Genomic DNA, 17,633 nt, shown 5'->3' with positions numbered 1-17,633 from the left:
ATAAAACTAGGCAAGATGTTTCCTGTCACTGGTATACTAAAACCAACATGTACTTTAAAATGAATTGCTTAACAATTTGCACATGGCTATGGTACTTGGTGGTAAACTCTGGGCAAAGGAATTGCCTATCTTCTACATATTACTTTAGCATGAGGTACAATGCCAAGTTTCATTGTTTCAGTGTGCATAAAAATATAATCAAGTAAAAGATGGTATATGTATCCAATTTCTTCCTGGAGTCATGTTTCTCTGGGAAAATGTGATTTGCTAAATATATTGTTGCATAGCGTTTGAATCATATCTGTGTGCTTTTTTTTTTGTTAAATTCCTTCAACTGGTCGTGCATGACATTTTCAGGAAGCCATTTTGTTTTGCTGCATGTTTTTGCTGTTCATATGTGATGGTGCATGTTATGGCTGAAATTACTTTTATCCTTCATATTAGCCCTTTGGTGTACACCTAATGGTACGATCAGTATAAGCATTGGCTAAAATAATTTGCATGTCATACATCTCATACCTCCCTTTCTCCTTCCCTTCCCCTTGCAACTCTCTCTTTCCTCTTAGTTCACCATCCGGGAAGTAGATTAAAAAGAACGGACTCAGTCTCTTCCATAGGTTTGAATCAATTGCCTTTGCCCTATAGAGCTGCTTGTTTAATAATAATACGCAAGCCCTTTGCTAACCTGGAAACACTGTCTCTTGCATCTCAGGTTTTGTATTGCTAGCATTGTGTTGGATTCTTATACTACTACGAGTCTAAATTGAGCAGTGTATTCTGTATCCATCAGATTACTACTTACACTTAAGAAGATAAAATTAGACAAAATATTGTCTTTTACTGATGAAAGATTATTATATTAATTATGCGGCTTTTGTCAACTTTTGTTACTGCCAATAGTTAGACAAATTGCCTGATTTTCTAAGCAAAACTTTGGAGATGCGACTTATTTCACTGCTAATGTGTGTGCTCAGCTTACTAACACCTTCACGATTGTCTTAACTTTTTAAAAGGTTGAATACCAAAATTTTGTGCTGGCTTAAAGCGGACTTGTAACCAATTAAGTAATTCTGCATTAATTAACAAAGCATAACAGAGAGTTTTGTTCAAGATATGTACAGTGTATCACAATGTTTTAATCGTTTTGGTTTTTTAATTATTTTTTAAAAGGATCCTTCACTTCTCTGTAAGTTACACTGTTGGGGAAAACAAAAATCACCCATAACTTGTGTTAACTTTTTTCGTGTGATGCAGTTTTCGTCTAAATTTCTATTGATGATTTAGCTATCACAATCCTGTTCAACCCAGGCACAGCTACAACACACATTGCAGACGAGAAGAAGAAATCGAAACGTTGTTTACTTTTTTCTCTTCTCTGTATGTTGTATGCTCTATGCTGGCTGCCAGATGCAAATGACAAAGCTTTTAATATTAATTAATGGGGAGCCAAGATGGAGGCACTCCGTTGCAAGATAAAGAGGTGTGGATTTCTACTTTTAATTTTATATTTCACACTTCTCAAATATTTATATACACATATTGTTAAATATACACTTAAGCAAAACATAATATTAAAAATCCGGAGACATGACAGTTCCTTTTTAAATCTATTTTTTTTAATTTGTAAATCATTTTGAGCAAGTGGAATTGGGGATCATTATGATTGAAGCATTTAGGTTATCTAATTAATTCCAACAGAAACAGAGAATATAAGAACTCTGAGAATGGACAAAAGCTTAGGAAAACTCAGTAGCTTGCCCTTTGGTAAATCCTCCCCTAAGGTCTCAAAATAATTTGAAGAGGCCCAAAGAAGGCTGAAACGATGGTCCAGGGTTGCTTGCCGGCATTTCATTTCTGGACTACCATTATGAATGGGACCAGTCTGCTTTGCAATGGAATATGTTCTCTCTGTAATGGGACAAGTGAGCAAAAACTATTTTGTAGACCTGAGTAGAGATTTACCAAAGGGCAAACTACTATTAGTTCTCACAGAGTTCTCATATTTTCTGTTTCTTTCTAATTCATTCACTTCACCTCCTCTTGGAAAGACCCATAACATATAAAGCAGTATTTCTACTCCAAACTGGAAGGTTGTTTTGACATGACATAAGTCCACTTATTCTGATATTCCTACTGCACAATGTACTAGCAGGGATACAATCTTAACATTTTAGCTGCCTATTTTCAATTCAAAGATAGACAGACACAATCTCATATGTAACAATCACTCCAAATTAATCCAAAACTCTCACATTTCTTCCTGTGCTTGCAGTTGTAGAGACGACAACTCGCTCCAGTATGTTTGGTGCCACTCTAGAAAAAAATATTGTCTTTTAATGTGAGGCCTGTATTTGTTAAACACATCTTTCTATCCCAGGCTCATCATTTAAGCTTTATAAAGAGTTAGCGCTTTGCGGTTTCACACTAGGCTCCAAGAACATGGAGTTTTTAAATGAATCCCTTCACTGATGTCTTTTCTTTTCAATACATGGTGTGTTAAATTTGGGAGACTCCTCCTATCCATTACGCTCCTCTGTGTAAACCCATTACAGTTTGTATGTAGTAATGAAGTATCAAATCTGCTTAGACTAAACATACATCGAGAAGCAAAGACACATGAGAAGAGTTTCTGTAATTCTAAAATTTGTAATCATTTGTGGCTTTTGAACAAAGAAAATACAGCTTGTGTAAATGGCTTCAGCAGATTAATAATGTGTTTTGCAGCAATGAAATATGGCTGCGAGAAGCTCTGCATGTGAGGGAGAAGACATGATACGATTGCAGCTTGTAATCATATCTGTATTTTGATTGGCCTCTTGGTACTTCCATCCAACCAGAAAATTGTTAGTTTCCACATTGATCTAATAAAACCATAGATGAGGATAAATGAATGACAGTCTCTCTTCTGCTATACATAGCAGACTTCCAGGGACAGTTGAAGTAAAAATACATATTGAATGACTTTCACATATCTTCGGGTTCTCTGATATGAATTGATCATAATTTGAAGAGTTACTATACCTGTCATGAATACCTATTGTATGACCCACTCCATTTTTATTCTTCATTATCTTTAGCACGAGGAAGGACAAATTTGGAGTTGCGAGAAAAGTTCATCCTACCAGAGGGAGTATCCCAGGGAATGACTCCATTCAGGTCTCGAGGGAGACGGTCAAAACCATCTTCTAGGACAGCCTCTCCTACACGATCAAGCTCCAGTGCTAGCCAGAGTAATCATAGTTGTGCTTCCGTCCCATCGTCACCTGCTACTCCGGCCAGTGGTTCCAAGGTAAGACTTTACAGAACTGTCCTTAACATGTTTTTAAAGAGGCAGGTGAAATGGTTTTTAAATTTTGGTCTCTTTTTCTCTTAATTTCTTCTATAGCTTACACAACATGTGTCCTACATTGTCAAATAGTAGTGTTTCCGTTTAATAAAATCTGTGTTTTCTTGCTTTATTTTTAATACTAATAGTGTGCACGTTGCTTTACACTGCAGGTGCAACAAATGTTCTTTTATTTTCCCATTTCTGGATTCCAAGGAACATGGAGATGTAGAAATCTTTCAAAGGTCACAAACATGCCCCACCTTTTAAGACTGCATTAGTTTTTATAACTTGCTTCAGTCTATAGTTGTGGGAGCAGTATATTATTAGAAATATGTCCATAGAAAATGCGTCCTTAGAACCTATCTGGTAACTGCTTCTAGTCCCTTTCCATACCCATATCTTTCATTTGTTCAGAAGTTGCTTTTTATTTTATTTTATGTTTTTGTTTCTTCTTGTGCCGTCTCATTTCTTCCTTTCTTCATCTTCATTCATTTTCCCAACCCAACTCTTTGTGTGCCCACATCCCTCTCACAGACTCCACAGCAGCCAGCTCGCTGTTATGAGAAGCCCTGGCTTGTAAACAGCAAGGCTGGTACGCCCTTTAAGGGCTCCGAATTCTCAGACTTCCACATCCCATCATGTGAGGTAGAGTATGGTATTCCAGTCCTCGAAGATTTCCGTCTTTTCCCCTTCTGTGAATTGCCTTCATACTAATATTGTTCACTTCATCATGTCCTCCATATCTCGACTAATACTTGATTTATAAATGCGTGGTGAAAGCCCTGCCTGCAGTGGAATGGCCTGCTACAAGCTCTCTGATTATCTAGAAAGAACCTGTGCTTTATGTTCTCTATCAATGTTTCAGAAATAAGGCATGTCAATCTAAGATCAAGATCGTAATCAAATACAATAATTGTTTCTTTACTAAACTGACCATTAATTTCTCTTATAGTTTGCATGACTTAAATTTTGCTATGATTTCTCTGCTTTGTAAATCTTAATCCTCACAGTTTGCAGTTTAATCAAAATATAACCCGATGATTGGAAATAACTGTTTTTCACTGAGGTAATTGGAAATCTTTGCATGTTTCCACATCACCCTGACAATTGATAAAGCTCAAAACAACAACTTGCTGCTGATCATTTTCTAAATTACAATTGTTTTCTCTACACATTTTTCTAGAAGAACAATGACCCTTTATATCACTCCACAGACATGAACGTTCCACGCCTTTGATAGGACAGTCAGCCTAGGTTTTCACAGTGTTGTTCGTGCTGTTGTAGCTTCTAGTCCTTTTCAACTTGCACTACTGCAACAAAAGAGTGAGCAAGGCTACAGCTTCAGTGCTTACACACAATTTAAGGAATATAACTTTTATTGAATACAAGTATCTGCCCCATATCAACACCAGATGTTTGAGTTACCAGAAAACGCTGCGAACCTTGATGACATGTTTGCATTAGCCTACTCATACATGTTTATGATGAAGGTCATCTACTGCCCGCTAGACATGTTTTTTTTTTTACCCAACATTAAAAACCTAACTGGGTTATTCACTAAAGACTGATTGCAGTCTGGATTATTAATATTATGTTGCAAAGACAGAATTGCAAACCAATTTGCAACAATTTTTTTTTACTAAATTCAAACCTGGTTTAAATTTTAAATAACAGTGCATCTTATTAAGTACCATAAAGTACAGGATGCATATATTTATCAAATAAAGAGTTTCAACTGAATTCACTCTGAAAAAATGGGTTCGAAGACAAATTAAAAATAAATGTCACCTGCTTTTTGCAGACAACCTTAGGCAATCTCTAACATATGCCGACTGGCAGAGAAATCAGACTACACACAAATGGTGACGTTAATAAATTAATATTACTATTACGAATGTATATGTTATTGGGCCCATCTTTAGTCTTAAAGTGGCACTGTCATGCTGAATTTGCCTTTCTTTAATCAATTCCCCTTCTCTCCCACTGTCAGGATCTGTTCTTCGTTTCTTCCTGTCTGCTCTAGTTTTCTTTAAAATATAAGACAAAGTAGGGAGGTTTCCTACACTTTGACCAGTGGAGGAGCAAAGTGTGCTTCGTTTCCGGTGATCAAGGCAATTTTCCCACAATTCTTACCTTTCCTCCAGGATCTCATGATGCAGCCGCTTAGCAGATAGCTCCCTAATTCCCACGATATCCAGGAGCTATCTACCAAAAGGCTGAAAGACCTAAAGATTACTTAGTATTAGTAAATTCTGCCCCTACTCTCTATGCCACGAGTAGGGACATGTCTAGTAAACAGTGAGCAGCCTGTGCCCAGTGAGCAGCCTCGCTGTGCCGTGCGAATGGGGGCTATTAAACTGAACAGGGGACTTATTCCCCCTCCTCCCCCCGGCCACCACCCCTGAGCGGCAGGTGGGGGCCCTAAATAACAATGGGGGGCATCTATCGTGTGTGTGTGTCGGCCCCCACCCATGAGTGGCGCGTGGGCCCTAAATTACAATAAAGGGTGGGGGACCTATTGTCATCCTCTCTGGCCCCCACCCCTGAGCGGCGGATGGGGGCCCTAAATTACAAAAAAAAGGGGTGCTATTTCCTCCCGCCCGGCCCCACTCCTAAGGGGAGGAGGCCTTAAATAACAATAAGGCAGGTGGGCACCCTAAATGAAAATGTAGGGGGGCCTATTGTCGTCTCCCTGGCCCCCACCCATGAGCGGCGGATGGGGGACCTGAACCCCCAATAAACCCCTACCTACTACCCTCACCCTAAAAATAGTGAGGGGGGAAAAAGAGAACTAAATACCTGTAAAAACTAAATAAAACTTACAATTTTTTTCTAAAATCTACTTTTTTCAGCCCCCAAAACAGCCAAATAAAATTCCATATTACCCGTTGCATCTTGAAAATAAAAAAAAAGCTAAAAAAAAAATTCATCTTCACCAGCTTAAACCAACCAATCAGAGTGCTCTGAGCCTAATTACAGGGCGTGGGAAGGCTTTATAAGCCTTTTCCCGCCCTGCGGAGCTCAATCTGCGCCGTGCCTTTACTCCCCGCCCTGCAGAGCTCAGTCTGTGCCGTGCCGTGCCCTCGCTGGGTGAAGATGGATTTTTTTTATTTTTTTTTTTGCATCGGGTTTGTTTTCTTTTTCGTCATTTAATATTTCTTTTTTTGGCACTCGGGTTTTTTTTAGTGTGACAGGTATTATGGACTTTTTTGGCCTTTTTTGGGGCTGAAAAAATAAGATTTTGGAAAAGAGAAGAGATAAAATGGTGTTATTTTTTATTTACAGGGATTTAGTTTTATTGTCCCCCCCTCACTATTTTTAGGTGGGGGTTGTTTTTTTAGGTATGGGGGGTGGCTAGGGGCTTGGGAACACCTAGTCACCTGGGGGGGTTAACATTTTCAATTAGGGGTGGGGGCCATGGGGAGGGAGGAAAATAGGTCTTCGTCCCTCTTATTGTTATTTATTACCCCCACCTGCCGCTCAGGGGTAGGGGAAGAGGGAAGGACAATAGGTCCCCCCCTTTATTGTAATTTAGGGCCCCCACCTGCACTACATTTTCATTTAGGGCCCCCCACCCACCGCTCAGGGTATGGGGGGATGACAAGGCCACAGGCTTCTCACTGTTTACTAGACATGCCCCTACTCGCGGCATAGCGAGTAGGGGCAGAATTTACTAACACTAAGTAATCTTTACTTAGTATTAGTAAATTTGGCTAAAAGACCAATTTGGGTCTTTCAGCCTTTTGGTAGATAACTCCCTAATGCCCACGGTATCAGGGAGCTATCTACTAAGCGGCTGCATCTTAAATGAATGAATGAATATTCCAATGAATGAAACTCCAATCTATTCGTGCCGCGGCTGTAAGATGCAGCCGCAGCACGAATAGATTGGAGTTTCATTCATTAGAATTAAATTCCGATAAGAACAAGTCCCAAATTGTGTCCTAACATGAATGAACAAATTGTTCTCATTCGGTTAGGAGAAATTCATTAGTTTTGCCGGTGTTCTAAGTGACAGGACATTCGGGAATACTGACAGGAAGCATCGCGAGATCATGGAGGAAAGGTAAGAATTGTGGGAAAATTTCTCTGCCCACCGGAAACGAAGCACACTCTGCTCCTCCACTGGTCAAAGCTGGTCAAGCGTAGGAAACCTCCATAAGACAAATACTCCCTACTTTGTCTTGTGTTTCAAAGAAAACTAGAGCAGACAGGAAGAAATGAAGAACAGATCCTGACAGAGGTAGAGAACAGGAATCGATTTAAGAAAGGTAAGTTCAGCATGACAGTGCCGCTTTAACATTTTCTCCCATTCAGCTAACTGACAAAATTATGTTTTTTGGAATGATAATTTGTATTAAAGGACCACTATAGGCACCCACTTCAGCTTAATGAGGTGGTCTGGGTGCCTGGTCCAGCTAGGTGTAACCCTTTTTTCTATAAACATAGCAGTTTCAGAGAAACTGCTATGTTTATAAATGGGTTAATCCAGCCTCTAGTGGCTGTCTCATTGACAGCCGCTAGAGGGCTTCCGCGCTTCTCACTGTGAAAATCACAGTGAGAAGACGCCAGCGTCCATAGGAAAGCATTGATAATGCTTTCCTATGGACTGGCTGAATGCGCGCGCGGCTCTTGCCGCGCATGCGCATTTAGCCGAAGAGGAGGAGAGCAGCTCCCTGCCCGGCGCTGGAGTAAGAGGTAAGTTTAACCCCTTCCTCTCCATCCAGCCCGGCGGGTGGGGGCACCCTCAGGGTACTATAGTGCCAGGAGTATGTTTTCCTGGCACTATAGTGGTCCTTTAAAATTAACAAAGGTCTACCTGCAACATAATTTGCAGGCAGATTGTTGGCAGCTCTGTCTAATTTATGCTTGTTAATCTAGACCAAGGGACATTTGAACTTTAGTGAATAACCTTGTAACGGCAATTTGCAATTTATTAATTTCATATCACAGCAGAGGTTTTATATCACATATTAAGGGGGTCTCCTTTTATGGCTTAATTGTGCATTAAAAACACCAAGATTAATGGCACATTTGAAGAATCGTGCCATTAAGTAAATAATAATCTGTTTAATAAACAATTACGTTTTGTGCACTTTTTAAGGTGACACCAGCTCAAAGCAGCAAGATGAAGAAAGCTGCAATCCACACAAGTCGTTCGTCCCTTACAGGAGATACCTCCACACCTTCTGGTGCCAAATCAGGTCGAGCCGGTGAGTAATGGGACTTGTTTATTTTATTAAATTATATTGGGCTTCCAAAATCTCAAAATACCTGTGCAATAAAATCTGTTCTTCAACATAATCTTTGTGAAGAAGCTACATGAATGCACCCCCAATTGTAGCAAGAAATGGCACATGAACACCTAGAAGTCGATTGTGACTTCATAAACACGTGGTGGAGGAGAGTGATGGTGGGGTTTCATAAAGCTGCTACGCCTTTGCTATGCATTTTTGTTGAGACTGCAGCACATTTCCCCCCAGTCTTCTGTCTGCTACAAACACACATGATTCCAGTGTTTGCTATCAGAAATATTGGCTTTCCAGATCTTGCAACATCATCATGGATATTATGGTCCAATCCAATGATCCTTGTAGAGGAGCATTGGTAACCTAATGTGTTTGTGTGGCAAGCCTGTAAATTCAAGCTTCCCCATAGGAATCAGTCATTTCCTATGGAGGCTTCCGCGTCAAGTGCAGCGGAAGCTCCTCTAGTGGCTGTCATACTGATGTCATAATAATGTTTAACATTGCAGAGTTAAAAGGACAGGGACAGTGCACCCAGACCCTTCTTTGCCTGGGTAACTATACTGTCCCATTACCTTCTGCCATGTATACTCTGTGCTAGGGGTTGGCCTGTAGGTTTCTTTTAAAGCAGCCTTTCTCAACTTGCCATGAGTTAATGCTTCAAGGAAATGTTATTTGTAAGATAACAAGGGTAACTCCCCTTTTCTTTTTTTTTTAATAAGTATTAGGGTTATTCTGGTAGCAGATAAATGTTATTGTGAAGAGTGCTGCCGCCACCAAATGTAATCAAAATGTCAAGTATGTATATTGATTAAAAAATTTTTTTTTTTTTTTTAAAGTCCTTGCCTACCTTTAACACTTGCTACTTTCTGACAGTCCCCTTTGTGCACGTTTGGTCAGATTTGTCTGTTATCTGACTTCGTATTCAGTTGCAAAATAGTGAGGTAAGATAGCAGACAATCTGACCAAAGATACATCAGTAAAACTGTCAGAAAGTAAGAAAAGTTGGTAAGCAATTCCTTAATAAAAGAACATGAATAAATAAATAAGATGAGATGGCATACTAGAACATTAAGGTTGTTTTATTGAAGAAAACTGATGACGGTGTTTCTTTAAAGAGCTAGAAACTAAAATAGACTTAAATTCCTAATAATTTAATTGCAGGGGAGGCATTTGCTTGTTCATTTCTTATTTTCTTTCATCTATTAAGGCTCTCATTTTTACCTATGTAGATGAGCAATGGCTGTTTTAGGAGGTGCCAAATGTGCAGATCCAATATTTTAAAGGGATACTCTAGTCACCTGAACAACTTTAGCTTAATGAAGCAGTTTGGGTTTATAGATCATGCACCTGTAGACTCACTGCTCAATTCAATGCTCAGTTCAACTTAGAGAGTAAGAAATACAAACTTTTTTTTTTTTTTGTAAATCTCTTTTTTATTGAGGCATAAAGGTATGTGGGTACAGAAAGTAAGAAGGGAGACAATACAGTTTCAAACAAGTCAGGGATAATACAATGCAAGGCATATCATCTCTATATAGTGCTAGCCTCATTTTTTGTGTAGAATATTAAGGTTACGTCCGACGGTTATTCATTTGCTGGATATGTAAATACATGCTAAGATTAGGTTAAGGAATCTAAGAGTTGTGTAAAGTCGAAATATACAAGCTGAACAGTGACACAGTACGACGTCTCTTATGCAGGGCTGTCTCATGCGATACCTCGTTAGCAAACTAAACGATTATTGACAAGAGCAGCGTAGTTATAGTAGTTTCAGCGGTTCTGTAGTCTAGCCCAGATAGGGTGGCTGGGAGATTTAAGGCTAAACTGTGGCCAACATGGCGCGTGTGTGGGTTTAATGTGCTTGTCATTAACAGGTATCGAGGGTCATTTTATGTGAGCATAAGAGGATGATAGGATAACATAACAGTACATACCCCGCTTATACCTGTGGTGTTAGGTCTATCTAACCATATAACAGGGTTAAAACTTATATGATGCAAGAAGGTAGCTATGTAAAGCCAATTAGTATGGCTGGAGTATGCGGGCCATGCCCAGTGCTATAAACGTGTAGTATAACATGCATAACAGTCATAAGTAGGCACTGTCTGAAGACTGGTAGTAAAATCTAGGTAGAAGAGCATAAGTAGCGAACTAAGTCATACAGAGAAGAAATGCTAATGATAAGGTTCTATGTCAAACAGATGCACAAGTGTTGCACGACTGTGTTATTTATGAGTCTGGCTGGATGTCATACTGGGACACGGGAGCATCGCTGGGTCAAGGGATCCTGACAGTGACGGTTTCGCAAACCTTGTGGGTCAGTCCTGGCGGGGTGTACAGCTCCCGGCTTGGTCGCTGGCCACGGCCCGCTTCCTCAGCCGATCCCTTCCCGTGGCTTTGTGATGTTTGAAGTTGGAAGGGTCCGCAGGGTGCAGGTGTGTTGCGCGGCTGTGAAGACCTCCGCCTGGCCCCAGGTCTCATGTGGGGTCTGCATCTCGGTGCCACAAACTCGGGTGTACATGTAGGCCGAGTTTATCCCTGTTGGGGCACCACGGAGAGCCCTGGTGGTTCTGCGCCGCCAGTGGCGGTTGGGCCTCCGGCGATGTGGTCGATGCCGCGGAGGTAATCTCCTCTTGACCCTCGGACCGGGTGATAGGTCGGTGGTCGGTGCTGGGCTAGGAGGGTGAGTAGTGCCCGGGGTAGGCCCGCTCTTCCTCTGCTTCTCTGTTTCCCCTGTCGGGCCTTCGGGTGATAGGAAGGGTCTCGTGAGGAGTTGCTCCCACCTGTCCCAAAATCACTGAAATGCCAGGTCCAGGCTTGTAGGTTGCGGGTTCGTGGGCGCTGGCCTCGTGAGTTGGGTTGCGTCCGCCATGTTCCTGGGTCTGGAGCATTCAGAACCCAGGCTTGAGTGGGCAGTTGAAGGTCGATGGGCAGTGTGTGTCAGCGTGGTAGGGACCGGGATAACCCCCGCCGGTCCATAGGGGGGGGTACGGGAACTCAGATTCTGCCTGGCCGTACTTGTGGACGGCGGGAGAGCGGCCGTCTCCCCACACCGCCGCCATGCTTGTAGGCCGCAATATTAGGGGGCACTGACCCGCTGCCAAAATCCACGTTTGTGGTGTCGATTTGCAGGTCTCGGATTCCCCAGTCGAGTGGGTTCCAACTTGAGTTAGCTCACGGTCTCCGCTTGTCGAAAATCGGCAATAAGTCGGATCAGCTACGGGAGCAACAGCAACATGCGTCTGCTCCCTTCTGCGGTCAGGCCCCGCCCCCCAGAAATACAAACTTTTAAAGTAAGTTACATCTGATTAAAAATGAAACAATTTTGTTTTCATGCAGGCTGTGTCGGTCACTGCCAGGGGAGGTGTGGCTAGGGCTGCATAAACAGAAACAAACGCGATTTAACTTCTAAATGGCAAATAATTGAGTAGTGAAACTTCAGAGGCATGATCTATACCCCCAAACTTCTTCATTAAGCTAAAGTTAGGGACTATAGTGTCCCTTTAAGTTTGATGATTTTTGGTGACGTTCAGGACAATGAGTGACATTTTCATTTATGTTGCATTATATACTCCTACAATTATACATTATTCCTATTCCTGAATTGTGTACACACAGTATTTGCCTATAAATGCAGTGTATATTTAAGAAATGCAAATTACTGATTTAAATATAAATTATTATTTTTTAAATCCACTATCTGCCATGTTAGAACATCTCTATTATTCAAAGGATCTTGTTCAAAGGATCTATAGAGTAACAACATCCTTTTAAATTTTCCAAAAAAAAAATCAAAAATAAGCCTATTTTGTGTAGTAAAATTTCAATATAATAATTAAATGCATGGATTCCAAAAACATAGACTTATAACTTTATAGTGCTTCATAATAAAAACAGAACTCAAAATGTTCACTTGCTACTAGCCATTGGTGAGTGAAACATTAACCCTGGCAAGTAGTAGAAGGCCACCGGTTTTGTCAATCAAGAGAGCCCCATGCCCTTTCTACCATAACCACTACACTGAGGTGTTGTGGTTGTAACACTTAGAATGCCAATCTAACACTGCACATGCAATGGTTAGAAAACATTGCCAGCAACAAAATACACTGAGTACACGCTTTTCTTTTCTAATTTCATTAGCACCATAGTGTAACCTTCAACTAGCCACGGAAGCATAGCTTGAAAATGTTAATATATAATATAAAAATTGTGCATGTTTCCTCAGTTGTCCCAAATGTCACAAGCATATGATATGCTTGTGGTATGCTGTTGGGGCTCCTTAAGCCAATCTGTATATTTCTGCACTGAAAAAATACAAAATTAAAAAATACACAAAGAGCAGAGCACAGGCTACAGTGTATTTGCATTTAGCACAGATATTTTGTCTGTTTGTAGGTGTTTTATTATCTGAAGAACGGCTATTGTTTGTTTTAGTTTCATATCCCCCTGTATGCCTTCCATTTGTGTATTTAGCATTTTTGTCTAGGGTTTTGTATGTTTTAATACTTGATCTCTCTAAACCAGGGAGCACAGTTTTGATGACCTATATATACACATACACACATACCTCCACCTTTTAAATTCTTATTTTTTTAATTATCAGATCCTAAGAAGAGTACGAGTCGTGCAGGTAGTCGCACTGGAAGCCGTGCCAGCAGTAGAAGAGGAAGTGATGCCTCCGACTTTGATCTTCTAGAGACGCAGTCTGCCTGTTCAGACACTTCGGAAAGTAGTGCTGCAGGAGGACCAGGAAGTTCCAGAAGAGGACTGTCCAAACCTTCCAAAATTCCCACCATATCCAAGAAGACTGCCAGCACTCCTAAAGCAACAGGCAGTAAAAGATAGTCCTCCCTCCATCAAGCACCTGGCACAAAAATGAGCGACCACTGAAAGTGGTCTAATGCTGAGATTTTGTATCAAGCACTGTACATCTGATGTACGCTTGTTCTACAAGGGGAAATTTCTATTGTCCACACGTGTAAACGAGAGAATGTTTATAACTGCCTTATTTGGATTTTTTTTGTATGTTGCTACTTTTATGTGAATATACCTGTAGATATGAAGCCTCGTTTTGTGAATTCCTTGGGAGCTTCAAAGACACAAATAGAAATATGGAGTGTAGATGGCTAATAATTGATTCTGCAGGCTATTATGATACCCGTTATTGTTTTTTAGGGTTAAATATCCTAGGACTACACTACTAAACTGTAAGAATCCCCTGTTTTCTATATGAACAATACATTGATAAACTACAAAGAAAGATCATGGGGTAACAAGATTCCTTTTCATAAAAAAAATGTAATCCTTCCAAACTGACAACACTTGCACATCATGCTACGACATTAGAGTAAAGATAGCAAGTCTCTTAAAGCAACTGCCATATTAAAGGACAATTAACATCCTGCATCTGGGAGCAGCCGCTACACCTTGACAATAAATTCAGATAATGGTGCAGCATAGGACAGTGCGTGCTTCTCTTCTGCCATTTTGCACTTACCACAGGTTCAGCTGATTTATAATTGTATACTACATTTGTTTTATTTATCTGCGTAGAATTTTCTTATTTATTATTTAAATGGTCATTCCACTTAGAACTTGTGTGAAATGTTCATTTCTGTAGATAAGAGCTCACAGTTGTGTGTCCCTTAAACAAGACTCACCAGCACATACCTCTTCTTTACATTTGTAAGCTGGCTCCCTCTATCAGACTGGCCCCGTGGAGCAGAAGAAGGGAAGGTATCGATGGCCAAACAGGAGACAAGACCCTCTCCTGATACTGGCAATGATATTCTGGCTGCTGTGTGATTTGTTGAAATAGTTTGCAACAGAAATTAATGCTGTACCAATGAACTGTTAAAATAAAGAAAACACATTTTGTATTAAAAATGCTTGCAGTAACAATACCAAGTACCTATTGTGTGTTTTGTCATTTGTTCTAGGAATGATACAAAAACAATAAAACAACCTATATTACCTATATTCAGTTAGGTCCAGAAATATATGGATACTGATGCAATTTTCATAGTTTTGGCACTGTACGCCACGACAATGGATTTGAAATGAACAATCGAGAGGCAATTGAAGTGCAGACATTCTGCTTTAATTCGAGGGGTTGAATAAAAATGTAGGAATTGTAACCATTTTCATACACAGTCCTTTATTTCAGTGGCTCAAATGTAATTGGACAAACAAAAAATGCTGACAGTCTTTTTGAGTTTTGTATAGATGGGTCATAGACCCATCTATACATTTCTGTTGGGTGTCTGTCTGGGAAGGCCACCCTGGGATGCCGTTTTTAAGTTGTTTTACATTGTTTGTTTTTTGCTTTATTTGAGTTTTGTTTCACATTGGAGAGAAATAGAAGAACGTAAAGCATATGCTATAACTTTGGTTACATGTATTATGCATTGGTGGTCTTACTGTTTGTTCAGTTGTTATGTAAGGATACATCGAGTGATGCGCTTTACAGAGCTTCGTATCTGAGTCTAGCAATATTTTGGTGTGCCTCTGTTTTGGTCTTAGGTTGTACGTTCCACGTTCCGGGCATCATCTGGTAGTTGTATTTGGGCTGTAGGTGAGCAATTGCATTCAAATTTGTGTTCTGTTGGGTAGGGGGAGGGGAGAGCTGGGAATGGTGGCATTAATTGTATTAAGGTTGGTGTTAATTTGTCCAATGTAAATATTTATACTTTTTAGAGAATCCATTGCCGGCAGTGACTGCTTAAAGCCTGGAACGCATGGACATCACCAAACGCTTTTTTCTCTTTTGTGATGCTGTGCCAGGCTTTTACTTGCAGCTGTCTTCAGTTGGTGTTTGTTCGTGGGTCTTTCTGAACTCAATTATATCTTCAGAAAGTGATTGACTCGACAATTGCAGAATATTTCACTTCTTTGCCTTAAAAAAACCTCTGGATTGTTTCGCAGTATGTTTTGAGTCATTGTCATTTTATTTTAGCCTGGAAAGGATCCTACGATCATCTACCACCACAGTTGTTTTCAATGGGCGTCCAGTATTTTTGTTTGTTGCAGAGTTCACCAGTGCGTTTTTGTTTTTTTCTCTCTTAGAATGTACCACACTATTGATTTAGCCACTCCGAATGTCCCTGCTATCTCTCCGATGGATTTTTGTTTGCAGCCTAAGGATGGACTGTGTCATTTATATTGAGAGCTCCTTTGACCACATGTGAGTTCACAGCAACAGCTTCCAAATGTGAATGTGTGTCTGATCATTTGTTCTATGAATGACACAAAAACTTAATTGATGAAGAAATAACCCGCAGTTGCCCATGAAACCGTTTTTGAGTCCATTGTCCAATTACTTGTGGTCCCTTGAAAACGAGGGGCTAAATATTAAAGAGCTGTAATTCATAAACCCTTCCTTCAATATGGATGTGAATACCCTCAAATTAAAGCTGAGAGGCTGCCCTTTAAGTCCATATTCATTCTTTAACGGTAACTTGAATTTATTTTGGTATACAGCCAAAATAACAAAACTTGTGTCCGTGTCCAAATATTTCCAGACCTAACTGGATATTTGTGTATGTGCAGCTGCTAGCAAACATGCATGAATTGGACTAGCTCTGCAAATGAGGAGGTGAAAACGTGTCACAAATGGTGGAGATCGATTTTTACAAACCTGCATGTATAAACCCCTCTCAGCAGGGGTTTTCCCTGCCATATAATGTTTGCAGTGAGTTAAAGTAGTCATTATTATTGCCATTTATATAGCGCTTTACAATATTATGAGAGGGGGGATTTAACTATAAATAGGAAAACGGAAACAATAGGTTGAAGAGGACCCTGCTCAAATGAGCTTACAGTCTATAGGAGGCAGGGTGTAAAACACAATAGGACAGGAAATAGCAATCAAATAAGGTGGGAATGAAGCAGAGCTGGAGGAGAGAGTAGAGTGCTGCCCTTTAGGAGAGAGCAAGAGACAGGTATGTGAGGTAGAGGTTACTCTGTAGTCATGGTGCTTAGTCTCACCTTTGAAATTTAAGCATGCATCAGATTATAAATTATACTGAATTGCTTTGATTTTAGCCCTGTGTTAAGCACAATGTAACTTAATATCAAATATACTAGTCTAAATTACTATTGTTCATACATTTATGACAGCAGTTTTACAATATAAACATAGTATACTGGGTTGAAAGGTTTCTTTAAAAAAAAATTGTGAAGTATTTGTGTTTGAGTGAAGGGGTGTGTTTGTGTAATATTTGTGTTAGATTGCAAGAGTGTGTTTGTATGTTGTGCTGGTGTTTGACTGCTTGGATGTATGCACATACACTACCACATACATACATACTTACACAGATATACATGCACATTAACACACAGATACATATAAATACACCGACACATACACACAGACTCATACACACACTGACACATACACACATACCTTAAAGGGACACTATAGTCACCTGAATAACTTTAGCTTAATGAAGCAGTTTTGGTGTATAGAACATGCCCCTGCAGCCTCACTGCTCAATCCTCTGCCATTTAGGAGTTAAATCCCTTTGTTTATGAACCCTAGTCACACCTCCCTGCATGTGACTTGCACAGCCTTCCATAAACACTTCCTGTAAAGAGAGCCCTATTCAGGCTTTCTTTATTGCAAGTTCTGTTTAATTAAGATTTTCTTATCCCCTGCTATGTTAATAGCTTGCTAGACTCCGCAAGAGCCTCCTGTATGTGATTAAAGTTCAATTTAGAGATTGAGATACAATTATTTAAGGTAAAATACATCTGTTTGAATGTGAAACCAGTTTTTATTTCATGCAGGCGCTGTCAATCATCGCCAGGGGAGTTGTGGCTAGGGCTGCATAAACAGAAACAAAGTGATTTAACTCCTAAATGACAGTGAATTGAGCATTAAAATTGCAGGGGAATGATCTATACACTAAAACTGCTTTATTTAGCTAAAGTAATTTAGGTGACTATAGTGTTCCTTTAACACATGCATACATCGACATATACGCACCCTGATGCACACACCATGACACACAGATGTGTGCACTCACACAGAAGCACACCCTAATACATACACACAC

At 40.1% G+C, this 17,633-nt stretch overlaps 1 protein-coding gene across 21 annotated transcripts in view; it reads left to right on the top strand.

Annotated features, from left to right (window-relative positions):
• The window catches only part of MACF1 (microtubule actin crosslinking factor 1), a 225,181-nt gene extending 210,694 nt beyond the window's left edge, over window positions 1–14,487 (top strand). For 10 of the 21 annotated variants that reach the window (XM_063455698.1, XM_063455588.1, XM_063455707.1 and 7 more), the window contains 5 exons: window positions 567–617; window positions 3,078–3,289; window positions 3,863–3,973; window positions 8,433–8,541; window positions 13,181–14,487. In XM_063455698.1, the coding sequence (XP_063311768.1) occupies window positions 567–617; window positions 3,078–3,289; window positions 3,863–3,973; window positions 8,433–8,541; window positions 13,181–13,422 (725 nt within the window). In that variant the 3' untranslated portion in view covers window positions 13,423–14,487. The remainder of the gene's footprint in view (window positions 1–566; window positions 618–3,077; window positions 3,290–3,862; window positions 3,974–8,432; window positions 8,542–13,180) is intronic. The other 11 variants (XM_063455732.1, XM_063455716.1, XM_063455724.1 and 8 more) reach the window with 3 other exon arrangements.
• The last annotated feature ends 3,146 nt before the right edge of the window (window positions 14,488–17,633 follow it).

Source organism: Pelobates fuscus, chromosome 1, assembly GCF_036172605.1.
Source record: "Pelobates fuscus isolate aPelFus1 chromosome 1, aPelFus1.pri, whole genome shotgun sequence".
In the NCBI taxonomy this organism is placed as follows: Eukaryota; Metazoa; Chordata; class Amphibia; order Anura; family Pelobatidae; genus Pelobates; species Pelobates fuscus.
The sequence above is the reverse complement of the archived record's forward strand: the minus strand, read 5'-3'. Positions and strand labels throughout refer to the sequence as shown.